The 12,916-nt window shown below is 60.5% G+C and overlaps 1 protein-coding gene across 1 annotated transcript; it reads right to left on the bottom strand.

Moving 5' to 3' along the window:
- Positions 1–5,020: 5,020 nt before the first annotated feature.
- On the bottom strand, positions 5,021–10,596 carry INHBB (inhibin subunit beta B). The gene is made up of 2 exons (XM_045559175.1): positions 10,098–10,596; positions 5,021–7,705 (listed from the first exon to the last, which is right to left on the bottom strand). The coding sequence occupies exons 1-2, from the start codon at positions 10,543–10,545 to the stop codon at positions 6,930–6,932; spliced, it is 1,224 nt and encodes a 407-aa protein (XP_045415131.1). The 5' UTR covers positions 10,546–10,596; the 3' UTR covers positions 5,021–6,929.
- Between the last annotated feature and the right edge of the window lie 2,320 nt (positions 10,597–12,916).

Genomic DNA, 12,916 nt, shown 5'->3' with positions numbered 1-12,916 from the left:
CTGGAAACCAGTCTGTGAGTGCAAGAAGGGCCAGGGCTGTTTGCACGAGGTGCCAGGCTCCCTGGGGGATGGAGACGTCCCCCAGAGTCACACACACACAGGTGCCCAAAGCGGCCAGGAAGAGAGAGGCTCCCTCCTCTTGCCCAACCCTGGCCACCTGGTGACCCTGGGGCCTGACCCACAGTCCCCGCAGCAAGCGGTATGGGGGTGTGCTGAGCATGGCACACCCAGCCCCCCACACCCCTCATTCCAGACAAGGGCTGGAACTGGCACCTGGACACCCGCCCTGCCCCTCGCCCTGGTCCCTGGGGCTGGGCAGGGCAGACCCCGGGGGCAGGGGTGGGGTGGAAAGCTGAGGCTGCTGAGGGGTGGAAAGCACCCCTCCCACCAGCACCCCCCTCCGCCTCCGCATCCCAAGCAAAGCCCACTGCCCCACCCCGCAGCCCTCCCCCACAGGACAGAGGGGTCCTAGGAGCTCCCTGGAATGGCAAGGCTCCGTCTGCAATGGGCTCTTTGCCCCCGTCCCACCCCAGCATGGTTATTCAGCCCAAGGAGTCCCGAAATCCTTTTGTGAAACCCCTGCTGAAAGTGTGGTCAGTGTGCATCTTCTCAGAGCCTCGGTGAGCCCTGTCGCCCGTCAGACTCTCCCAGAGGGCTCTTTGCTCCTGCTCTCAGAGTAGCCATTCTCACCAAGCGGGACCTACAGGTGGGCACACGCCTGATGCTGGAGGTCGATAGACCCTCAGGGGCCCCCATGGGGATGGGATGGGGGTGGGAGGAGAGCTGGGGCAGCTGGGGGCTTCTGAAGGGCCTCTCTGGACCTCCCCAGCAGCCCCAGGTCCCCCCTGCCCTTGCAGCAGCTCTCCCTCCCACCCTGGCCCCCTGGGAGGCCGCAGGCCCGGGACCTCCCCTTGAAGAGCTATGAGGCCTGGAGCAAGACACAGCTTCCCTGAGCCTCAACTTCCCCTTCAGTAAAATGGGCACACCGCACCTGCCCAACGGGGAGGTTGTAAAGATTAACTGTGAAGGTGTTGCAAAGCACTAGTCTGACGGCAGTAAATTCTCAATAAATGTTAGCTAACATCACCATCGTCACGCCTCTGTGAATATTCACTGAACACATAACTGAGAAGAAAGAGGTGTGCTTCCGGGAGGGCCTCTGGGAGGAAGGGTGGGGCTCTGGCTAGGCACCCAGCGCCATTCTCAAGAGAGAATATGCTAGAAAGCAGCAATAACAAAGCAACCCAAGAGCATGGCCCTGTGCTACACAGTGATGTTCACAATCGCACCTACGGTGTCCAGATGAGGACTCTTGAGAGGCTGGGCCGGGCTGGCACGGCAAAGCCGGGTGGGCTGACCCACAGCCCACGCTCCTGGTGAGTAATCTCCACGAAAACTGTTCCGGCTGCCTCCTCCACCACCATGGGGCCCAGAGGCAGGGCCACCGACTTCCCCTGCCTCTGCCAGCTTCTCTCAATCCACAGCCCATTCTCACCTGCCCCCTTCCACCCCCCTGGGACAGGGAGGGAGTGGAGATGGTGCGTGGACAGGTGCCCCCACAACCCAGCGAGAGGAACAACTCAATGCACAGTTGCCACTGACGCCCAGGCTGGAGTCAGGGGCAGGAGTTGGAGAGCAGGCTGAGCACTGAGAAATGAGCACTGAGAAAGCCCCCAGCCCCAGCCTCCCCTCTCTCTCAGGTAGGCCCTGGAACAGCCCCCCTCCCTCTCCCGTCACCCTGACCAGCCCAGTGGCTGTAAGTGATTCTGGAAACAGCCGCCTGGGGGATAGTCCTAGCTGTGCAAACTTCAGTGAATGACTTCCTCGCTCTCAGCCTCAGTTTTCTCACCTATGCAATGGGGATAATAATACCCGCTCCCTCCCACCCCCAGGTTGTTGTAAGGACTAAACTGAAGTGATGCATGAACCCCTGCACATAACAGGAAATGTTTGTTGAGTGACTGAATGACTGACCAGATGATACCTTTCCACTTTTAAAGTGCTCTGACTTGGAGGCCGAAGGGACATCACGATAACCCCTGGCACTGGGTGGCCAGAGCAGAGCAGCAGGGGCTATGAAACCACACTGAGGGTAACTGTACAGGCCACAGCAATGGCACCTGTGCCCACCCAGCCCGGCCTGCCCAGCACCTGCCAGACTTGAAGGGGATCATAGATTCTAACTGCAAGGGGGAGTCCTGGCACCAGCCCAAATTACAAAATGTAACTACCCCGCCACAAAGCATGTAACTAGTTAGGTGCATCACCTTTTGATAAGGAAGAAAGGAAATGGCAAGAAACCACACAGCCAACCGTGTAACCACACCCCTGCAGTCACAGTGTCAAACCCCACACACGGTCTCACACTGTCACCCACACAACCTCACAACCTCAGAGACAGCCAACCATACACTCACACGCGGCTGAGCACACGTAGTCCTACCTACGATCGCGTCACTCAGCCTCTCCCACGACACCCTGGCCACACAACCCAGCCATGCCCACCCCACCCACCACGCACACCGACCGCCTGCCCACAGCACCACCCGGCACAGGTCACCCCTCCCGTCCATGCTTCCCTTACAGCGGACCCACCAGCAGCCGGTCTCGCAAAGCCCACAGGTCATCTGTCATTCGCCCATTGAAAGCCTAGTGGCCGGGCAGGGGGAGCTCCCAGGGCCTCTGCCCTCAGAAAGGGTATTCTGTTTCTGCTTCTGTAGCAGTTCTCATGGTTTGGTGGCAGCCTGTGACCTCCCTGCCACCGTCACCCCATCTCCTATCCTGGTCCTTGGCCCTCATAGGTCTAGGCAGCTGCAGGATCCTGTGAGGTGAGACGCTGTCCCCCTTGGCTTCCCCAGCAGTGGTCCCCACGGGTCTTGCAGAGGGCCTGGCGGGCGTGGGGTTGGGCCGGCCTGTGCTCAGGTGGGTCAGGGGCCCGGCCTGGTACAAGAGCTGCCAAGTCCCTCTTTCAGGCCCTCACCTGGGACTGTGGCAATGGTATCACGCCATGTCACAGGTAACAGGTATGAAGCTCTGACACAAAGTAGCCCTCCTAAATTCTGCCCCCAACCCTGGGCTGGGCCACAGGGGGCCCCTGTGTACCTCACTCTGAGCCAGGCCCTCTGCCCAGGACATGGACTCCACCGAGTCACTCAGGACTCAGGGCGTGTGTGAAGGTTAGCGGAGGATGAACCCCATGGCGGGGGATACCAGGCATCATAGCGGTTAGGTAGGGACTGCGGTCTTCCAGTCCTGGCAGGCCCTGCCTGGCCCACTGGGCCCGGTGGGGCCAGGGTGAGCACAGGAAGCCAGTAGCCTGAACGCCAGGAGCAGCAGGCGGACGGAGGGGAGCAGGGGAAGGGGACCTGAATCCAGCCAGAAGTGCTGGACCTGGGGGCAGAGTGGGGCTCCAGGGGCACCTTCAGAAGGAAGTGGGGCCCTTGGGCAAGGCCCCCTGGGGAGATACAAGGAGTAGAGGGGAAAGAGCCACAGGAAGAAAGGACAGAGTGCGAGGGAGGCAGTGGCCCTGGGAGCACTCGAGGCCACAGGCGCTGCTGGAGGGAGGATGCCCAGCCAGGGCAGAGGATCATTCCCTCGCCCCACTGCCCCTCAAAGCAACAGGAATTACTACCCACCAGTGCCCCCAAAGGACCAGACCCCGCAGGGACACGGGCCAGCGTGCAGCCACAGAGAGCCTCTCAGGGACCATGTCTGCCAGCCACTGGCCTTGTGTCCTTGCGGTCCCAGGCCCGTCCTGGAGGTACTTCGAGACCCATGGGGCCATCCTATGAAGCTCAGTCCGGGAGAGGCCGGGAAGACACTCAGTCTCCAAGCAGCAGAGGCCCCTCTGGGCCGGGGGTTGGCAGGGGCTGGGTGGAGGGCCTGCCGCAGCCAGCAGCCATGCCCAGTCCACCACGGAGCAGAGGACAGCAGGGCCATGACTCACTCCCTGAAAGGCTCAGGGCAGACCTGTCTTTATGACACTTTCTTCTTTACACTATCTCAAGACCTTACAGACGACCAATCCACCCCTTAGGACGAAAGCCTGGCAGAGGAGCAGCCCTCCTGGTTGGACAAAGAACAGAAAGCTAGAAGCCCCCTGCCACCGCCTGGCTGTGCCAACTGAGATACGCTGCTTTAGCCGTCCAGGCCTCCCTCAGTTTTCCCATTGTACCTTGATGGGGTTAGATAATGCCAGAAGTCCGCTGTACTCAAATGTCCTGAGAAGTTCTGGGAAGACCACATGTAACCCAAACCCCAGGGCAAAGCCTCACTGGCCCTGCAGGGGCTCAGACGAGGGCGGGGCCACAGAGCCGCAGTCCTCCCAGGAAGCAGGTGGGCTCCATGCCCGGTGGCCCTGTCCTGGCTGCATGACCTCAGGCAGGCCCTGAACTCTCTAAGCCCCAGATTCTCAAACTCTAGAAAATGCAGATAAAGCCACTTTCCACAAAGGTGTGATAAAGGCAGCAGGATTTAATAGGTATCTCAAGTCATACCTGTGGTTGTAGCTGGGCCAGGGTGATTGCTAACACCACCACCCTCCACCAGTTAAAGTCCCCACAGGAAAGGACAGTTGGCGGCCTCGCGGCCTGTCTGTTTACCCTTCTATCCCCAGACAGCAAGCCTCTCCTGGGGGCCCGTCGCCTCTATTAGTAAATGGAGGTGAGCACAGAGCCCGGGTCGGCTTCAACCTCCCAGGCTTTCCATTTCCGCGCAGGGGTAGGGGCTTAGCCAGCACTGTCACGTGGCAACACACGCGGGCTTGGTGAAACATAATCAGTCTGGGACGAGAAGGGAAAACAAATGTGTAATTCATGAATTTGCTAATTGTCCATTATTTTGATCTTCTGCCATTTTTCCTAGACTCTCTGACTGACATACCTCTCATGGCAAGGGCACAGAGATGCCGGCAGTGAGCCCTGGTGGCCGCTGGCATCCAACCTGGACACTGGGATGCGCCTTCCTCCCAGCCGCCCACCTCCAGCCCAGCCCCTGCCCCCGACATCACACAAGGCAGGAAGCCCGTGGCACTCAATCTTTTATTTTCTTAAACTGTACACAAACGTGAAATACTTTAACAGCAAGTCTATGGGAAAATTGTTTGGTTTTAAATTATTATGAAACAGAACCTAAGGGTAGCTTTATTAAATAAACACAAAGATGAGGATTTAAGGATACACACCTGCATTCTACCACAGTCATGTTTTACTCTACCTTCTGGGTGTGTAAGGATAGAAAAGACACATCGAACTGAATAAACAAAATCCATTTATACCCTGAAACATTGGCAGGCCACTCGAGGGACTGTTCAGAACGTTCACCTCATATAAGACGGCCTCACCATCTAATAAAAATTAAAACTGATCTGTTGGCCTCTTTGGTTCCAAAATTATGTATAATACATTTAACTGTATTCATTTTTTTTTTTGCTGCTATAAAAATAACTTCTTTTTTCAAATGGCAGTTTCTGACTAATCATGCAACTAAATCAGTGCAAACATTAAAAGCAATCATTCGCTTAAAAAAGAAGCAAAGGATTTCATTTCAAGTATAAAAAATATAAAAAGAGTCATACGAGTCCAGTTTCGTCTAGTGTGGGTCACCCCTTTAAATTGCATAGTTCATGTGGCACTTGGACATCTAGAGGGTGAGCAAGTTCAGTGCTCTGCCAAGGGCCACTTCTGGACACACGCAGATCGGCAAGTGCTATATCATGTGCGTTCAGGCAGGTCTGCAAGTGCTATGCGGGCGGACAGGCGGGCAGGTGAGTGGGCAGGGGCCACGTCCGTGGCTGGCCCTGGTGGCCAGGGCCCCCATGGGCAACTTCTGCAAAGCAGCTGACAGCCTTCCCCAACTCTCCAAGACCAACTAAGCTGCTCCCTCCCTTGCCCTCTGCGGAGAGGGCACCCCCTCCTCCCAGCATTTCCAGAATGCCTCCACCCCAACTTTCCTCCTGGGGTCATTCCCATCCCTCCCCCAACCAGTCCTAGAGGAATGTCCCCAGTGAAGGGACAGATTGCAACTTTTTTCTTCCCATTTAGAATAATTCAGATTTTTAACTTAAAAAGTCATACCTGGTAGAAAAGTCCCTTTTCAGTTATACAGCTGGCACAAATGACCTGTCAACTGTTGGCGATTAGTTAAAGCATCAAATTAAGATCCCTCTCCTCTCCCTCCCTCCCCACCCCAAAAACAAACACACACATAAGTCATGTCAGGGATCCGAGCGACAAACAGTCAAATGGTCTTTGCCCCTGCTCCCCGGTCTCTGACGTCTCTGAGTGTCCTCTCTGGGCCTCTTTCCCTCTAAAAGGGTGGAAAGACAGGCTCCCCTGGCCTCCAGCACGGAGCCTGGGCAGGGGAGGAAGCAGACACATTCGAGCCAGGAGGTGACGAGGCAGAGCAGGCCGGGTAAAGCCGAGGGGCACACAGCCCCCCGTGTACCCACAGGCCCCCAGCCTGCATCTGCTTTTGCTCTCGGGCTCTCTCTCACTGTCTCCGTCTTTGTGCTTTTATGTGTGCTCGGAAGGCGCGATTCAGAGTGGCCAGGCCAGCTGGTGGGGATGGTGGCTGCTCACCCCATTCTCTCCGACTGACAGGCATTCGTAGCTAAGCTGCCATTTGTCACCACATCCATTTGCTGGTATCCTGGAGGCTGCTGTGTGGGTGGCAGGATGCGTCTGGTTGTGCGTGGCTACGTGTGCATTTTAAAGTATTTCATGTCAGTTGAGAGTTCTTGCTCTGGTTTTGACTGGTTGCTCTATGAAGTAGTAGAAAAATATTTCAGGCCTCACAGGCTGCAGCATCTCTGCATCCCAACGCGACGACCACGCTCAGCTTGCCGTGCACCCCCCGTTCCTGCAGGGGCTGGAGGAAGCCCACCCGGGACTGCCCTCCACGCCCCACTGCCTTGCCCCCGCCCGCCACTGTCAGGCGCAGCCACACTCCTCCACGATCATGTTGGGCACGTCCCGCTTGACGATGTTATACTCGTCATCAAAGTACAGCATGGACATGGTGCTCAGCTTGGTGGGGATGCAGCAGGAGTTCACTGTGCCGGGGTTCAGGCCCCGCATGCGGTACTGGTTCACCACAGCTGTGTGGAAGGAGGAGGCAGAGCCGGGGACCCCTGCCAGGTAGGCCGGGCAGCTGCCCTCACAGTAGTTCCCATAGTAGCCGGTGGGTGCAATGATCCAGTCGTTCCAGCCGATGAGGCGGAAGTCAATGAAGAACTGTTGCCTGCAACAGAGGTTGGTCCGGCCATCGCACTCCAGGCCTCGCTTGCGAATGCGGTGCCTGCTGTCGCCCAGCCGAGCCTGCACCACCACGAAGGGCCTATGTGACTCCTCGCCCGGGTCCACGAACACAGGCACCACGGCCAGCTCCTGGCAGCTGTCGCACTGCACGTCCAGGTTGAGTCGTCGCTCACCCCGCTCAAACAAGGCCTGAATGGCCTCTGTGAGCGGGAAGGTGTGCCAACCGCTGCGCTTGAGGTCCACCTTCTTCTCCACCACGTTCCACCTGTCGCCGTGGCCCTGCTCCTGGTAGTACACTTTGACCCGCACCTTCCGCCGGCTGCCCTTCTCCAAAACATAGGGCAGGAGTTTCAGGTAAAGCCACAGGCTGGCCTGTACCACAAACAGGTTCTGGTTCCCTTCATTGGAGACAAAGAAGTACAGGCGGACCCGGGAAGAGGCAAGGCCATCTGCGGAGAAGGGGGAGAACAGGCCAAGTTAATTCCACAAGAACACGAGGCAATGGGGGAAACGGACTCTCGGCTGCAGGATGCTGGAATGCAGACTCGCCACACAGCTGGAACACGTTACTGACCAGAAATACCGTTCCTGGGGCTGGGGCCTCTGCTGTAACCTGGGAGAGGCAGAGAAAATCGTTTCCCATTGAGAAACCCAGACCAGGTTGGGGCTGCAGGGTCCAGGCCTATAAAATCCTGCCTCACCTCTCCCAGGCCAGGGCTCCCTGGAGACAGGCTGTCAGGCCTCAAAGCTCAACAGAGGAACTTGTCAGGAGGCCAAGATCTTAACAAGTTGTTATGGGTATCTGTGAAATCTGAAAAACAAAACCAAGGATTGCAGGGAGGATTTTGGGATGGGTTGTTTTAGTGGGGCCTTTTTTTCTTTCTTTTTTTTTTTTTTTTTTTGGTTAACATAGGGCATTGCAAAATCAAGCTGAGCCACCTACTGCCTCTTCCCAGTGTTTACCTAAGCATGATCTGACCCAACCCCCAGTGGAACCTCCACTGCAAACAAGCAAGCTCTGCTCAGATTTCTGACATAAGAACGTGTGCTTTGCAGGCTGCAAAGTGCAGCCCTTGTTTCCAAGTAGCTCCAAGGGACAGGACATTCAGCCTTGAAACTTGAGGTCCAATCCTTTGACAAGACTCTGGCTCCCCATTAATGACACGCTCAAAATCTCCAAGGAAAAAGGGGCTGGCTTGTTAATTCTCACAGTAATTCAGCTCAACAAGAATGGCTGTGCCAACCAAGAGATGACTCCCCTCTCATCCTACATTTCAGTGACCCTTCCCTGTGACAATCTCTACTTTTTCCTTTTTTTTTTTTTTTTTTGCAGGAAGAACAAGTAAGGCAACTGTGTGGCTAGGGCTGGTTTTATCAAACCTCCCACCACAGCCCCCCCAGCCCCTGCCTCAGGCCTCGCCTGGCTCCTCTAATAACACTGACATCTGACTTTGAAACGGGGGAAACTGCAGCCTTAAAAGCTGGTCTTGGGCGAGCTGCCTGTGACCTGAATCTGTTATTTATAAGTCAAAGAGCTGGCTCCGTGAAACGGACCAGAAATATAACAGCCCCCGCTGTCATTTTGTGCCACCGGGACCAAAAGGTCTCCTCGACCTTCCAGAATCACATTTCTACTCTGGGCCCCAAAGCACCTTTTAATCCGAGCCCTCTAATTGCATGTGGAGCTTTCCCTGACTCACTTTAGTGGACAGCTAAAACGGCAATGCATTTCTTTCTAAGCACAAACCGGCCGATTGTCTCTGCTTTTCTCCACACTCGGCCATGCAAAACTTTTCATCCCTTTTCATCCCCAGGCTGCCTGCTGCCTGGGGGGGCAGTGCATTTGCAGCCAGGGGCACAACTGCTCCCCCCCAGGCTCCCTGCTTGCCCCCGCCCTGACTGCACCGGGGCTTCCCCCTCTGCGACCTTCTCTGCAGTCCCCTCCGCACGAATGGGGCCGAGCTCCAGGCACAAAAGCCAGCCTGGCTTATTCAAGTCCTGAAAAGGACAGCGGAGCCGAAAGCACTTGCAGCATTTCAGCGCCGGCACATTTTTCTCCTCCTTTTAAAGTTCCAAAAGATTCTTCTCTCACTGATTTTTATATTTAGACAATGTTAGAGATTTGCAATGAAGGAGGGGGGCAGAGATTCCAGAAAGAAGTCCCACCCTTTGTTAACTACGAACTCTGTGGTTCTCGGGTAAGAGGGCTGCAGCGGCTGCCAGGCAAGCCGAAAGGCACAGGGCTGTTCCCGAACCGCGTCTTTCTCTGCGTAAACGATGGACCTGTTGAGAAGCCTGCCTTCCGCCCGATTCCGATGCCCACACAATCGGAAGAGAGGTTGCCTAGCTCTCCCCAGCGAGGCTTCAGCAATCCTGGCAAGCCCACGCCGCCCGGTGATGGAAGCGGCCCCAGGGGCCTCTCACGCAGGCACACACACACACACACACACACACACACACACACACACTCCTCCAGCCCACGTATATCAACAAGCACACACATCTCCATCCACACTGCTAAGCCTACACTCCGATCGTGGGAAACAAAAACATTAAGCAATCACCAAGCAAGTGCCCGCAGAGCCAGGGCCGCGCGCATCTGCCGGGAGGGGGACGCGCGCCCAGAGGCGCTGGGGCCCGATTCCCAAGAGCAAGGGTGGAGGGCAGAGCGCTCTGCGGCGGGGGTTGGGGGCGCAGGAAAGGGTCCGCGGCACGGAGGAAGAGGACTGCAACCCAGGCAGAGAGCGGAGGGCCACGGCTGAATGGGCCGAGAGCCCGGAATGTGGCTTGCCCCCCACAGGGCGCGCGGGCCACGGCCGGCCGCCGGAGGGCTGGACCCACCTGTCTCGGCGAAGCTGATGATTTCTGAGACGCGCTCCTGCCCGTCGGCGCCCGGGCTAGCGTGGCCGTCGAGGTGCGGGATCTCCACGCGGCCGTCCTCGCGCACCTTGCCAGCGTGCAGCTTGCGCAGGGCTGTGACCATGGCGGCCTTGGGCACGGCGTGCGTGATGTTGGGTCGGCCCCGCATCTGCAGGCGGCTCAAGATGTGCCGTTTCACAGCCTCCAGAAAGTCGCCGTCCACTCGGCCCAGCTCCTCCGGCCGCCGGAAGCCGCCGCACGACGTACAGGTGTCCTGCGAGCCTCCCGGGGCTCCAGGTGGCGGGGGTGGCGGGGGCGCGGCGGGCGACGGCGGGGGTGTGGGTGAGCCCCAGGCCTCAGGCCCCAGCCAGCCGGCCGCCAGCAGCAGAAGGCAGGCGGCCCCCAGCGCCCGACCGGGCAGCCCGTCCATGGTGCGCCGCTGGCGACGAGGGCGCCCGCCGCGAGGCGAGCCGAGCCGAGCGCAGGGCCGGGCTCCGGGCTCCGGGCGCGCCGCCCCGCCCCGCCCCCGCCCGCGCCCGCGCGGGCCTCCGCCCGCCCGCCGGGAGGGCCGCCGCCGGCTCGCAGGGGAAGGGGCCGGCCGGGCCGTGGGGTTCCCGCGCAGCGGGTTAGGGGCGCCGAGGGCCGCGGGGGCCGGAGGGGCGCGCCGGGCGAGGCAGGGGGCGGAGGGTCACTGCCGCACGGGCGTCTCGGGGCGCCTCGGCATCTGCAGCCTTCTCCCCATCCTCTCCGCGTCGGGGCTCGGAAGCCCCCGCTCGAGTGAACCGAAAGCAGCGGCGGCAGCGGCTCGGCCGCGGGGCAGGGAAGGTGGCGAAGGAGCTGGTCGACGCAACTTGGCCGAGACGGAAGCGAAGGCTCTGGAGCCCCGGGAGCAGAGCCGGGCGCGGCTTGGCGCGGCGCTGCGGCGGGCGCTGCGGCGGGGCCCCGCGCCCGCACCTGAGCGCCTCGCCCTCACGGCTCCGCGCCGGGGAAGGGCCGCGGGCGGCGGCAACGGGCAGGTCGTCCTCGCTGGGGGCGGGCGGGCAGCGGCGCGGAGCGAGCGCGGTGCGGGGGAGCGCCGGCCGCGCGGGCCCTCTCACAGGCGGCGCCGAGCGCTCGGCCGCGGGCCCTGCAGTCTTCCCGGCGCGTCACACGGCAAAGTTGTCTCCAGGCTCCCGGGGCGCCGCATCCACGGGCGGGCGGGCCGGCCGCCGCGCGCCTCGCCCGGGCCTCTGCTCCGCCGCCTCCTTGCTGCCGCCCTCCCTTCCCTCCGCCTGCCCGCGCGGGCCGGCCGGGCGCGGGGCGCCTGGCGAGGAAGGCGAGGGGGACGCAGGGCCCTTCCTGCCCCTGGCTCCTCTGCCTGCTGCTGCCGCGGCGGCGATGTCGGCTCGAGCGCCCAAAAGTCTCGCAGCGTCCCCGGGTGCGGGTGCCCTCGCTCGCGCTCACACTGGCACACGCCCGCCGCAGAGCCGGGAGAGAGCGGGCGGGTGGCGGCAGTGTCCCCGCGGCCGGCCGCGGCACAGAGTGCAGAGCGCGCTGAGGAGTTCTTCTCTTTGCCCTCTCTGCTTTTACTCTCCCCGTTTTTTCTCCCAAGGAGGAAGAAGAGCCGCACAGTCTCCGTATGTGCGCGCGCGTTGCGATAGACGTTGGCAGAAATAAAAGGGGGGAGGGTGTCGTCCTGCCCGTGCGAGAGGAGACGGTCCGCGCCTCCCAGCTCGGGCTTCCCGGGGGTGGGGGGCGGAGGAGGAGGCGGAATCTGTTCAGGTCGGGGCTGCCCACCCCCGCTTCCCTCCGCTCTTTTCCTTTCTGCCTTTGGGAGAAGGAGGGGCGAGCCGGCCCTCTCCCCTCCCCCCAGCAATGCCAGGCTACTTTTGCTGCCTCGAAACTTTCCCACCACGTGGGCGCCCCGACCCTCGCCCAGCGGGGCGGCGGGCGGCACCGACGGGCTCCTGGCGCGGTATCTGGGTGCACGCGCCCCCCCCCCCGCCGCTCCCTACCCGCTGCCGCGCAGGCCCTGCCCTTGTCCCAGCGGCCGCCCTCCCCAACAGGGAGAGGCGACTCCCGCCGTTGCGGCCGCCCCCGGCCCTCCCGGGGCGCTCCCTCCCGGGCTGGCCTGGTGAGGCGGGGATGACGGCGCGGCCTCGGACGCCGGGAGCAGGCTCCGCCGGCAGATGCGGCTCCCAGGCTGCAGTGCCCGCAGCGAGCGCCCCGGGCCGCCGTCTCACTGGCCAGGCGCGGGCCCTGCGGGCTGGAGCGGGGGGAGGCGGCAATCGCTGGAGGCCTGGCCAGCTGCTGCCTCTGCCGGGCCAGGAGGAACGCCTTGATTGTGCGGGGTCCCAGCCTCTCGGGCGCAGAGGCCCCTGAGCCCCAGGGCTTGCTGGGCTGCCAGGGTCTGCAGCACCTCCCCCCAGGAACCCCCATCCCTACCCCATCTCCCCTCCTGCCAACTGGCAAACTTTGGCCTCAAACCCTGGTTCCAGTCGGGGCTCAGCTACTGCCAGCTTTGTAGGAGTGACCTTGGATAGAGTCCTCGCCTCCTCTAGTCTCTACCTCCTCTTCTGTAAAGGGACAGTAACACCTATCTCACATGGCAGCCCAGACCAGGCAATTGGGCCAGGCTCCTCACAGAACCGGATAAAGGATGGTTCCGTTCTGAAGCAGCCGGACCAGAAACGCTGTCAGTGGAAACCGGACTGCCAGCCCCGTCCAGAACCCCACGTGCAATCCGTTCCTTCTGTACCTCCTCGCCCCCCAGCAGGGCCTGGGACAGCACAACGGTGCCCACGGGGCGCAGCGCCCTGGGT

The sequence above is a fragment of the Lemur catta genome, chromosome 8 (genome assembly GCF_020740605.2).
Source record: "Lemur catta isolate mLemCat1 chromosome 8, mLemCat1.pri, whole genome shotgun sequence".
Classification (NCBI taxonomy): Eukaryota; Metazoa; Chordata; class Mammalia; order Primates; family Lemuridae; genus Lemur; species Lemur catta.
Note: the sequence above shows the minus strand (reverse complement) of the source record. Positions and strands in the feature narration are given on the sequence as shown.

Bases quoted from the DNA above. Each gene is read 5' to 3' on its own strand.
- INHBB (XM_045559175.1), bottom strand. From the start codon at position 10,545: ATGGACGGGCTGCCCGGTCGGGCGCTGGGGGCCGCCTGCCTTCTGCTG. The intron at 7,706-10,097 runs GTGGGTCCAGCC...CCTTCTCCGCAG, and splicing joins CATCAGCTTCGCCGAGACAG to ATGGCCTTGCCTCTTCCCGG.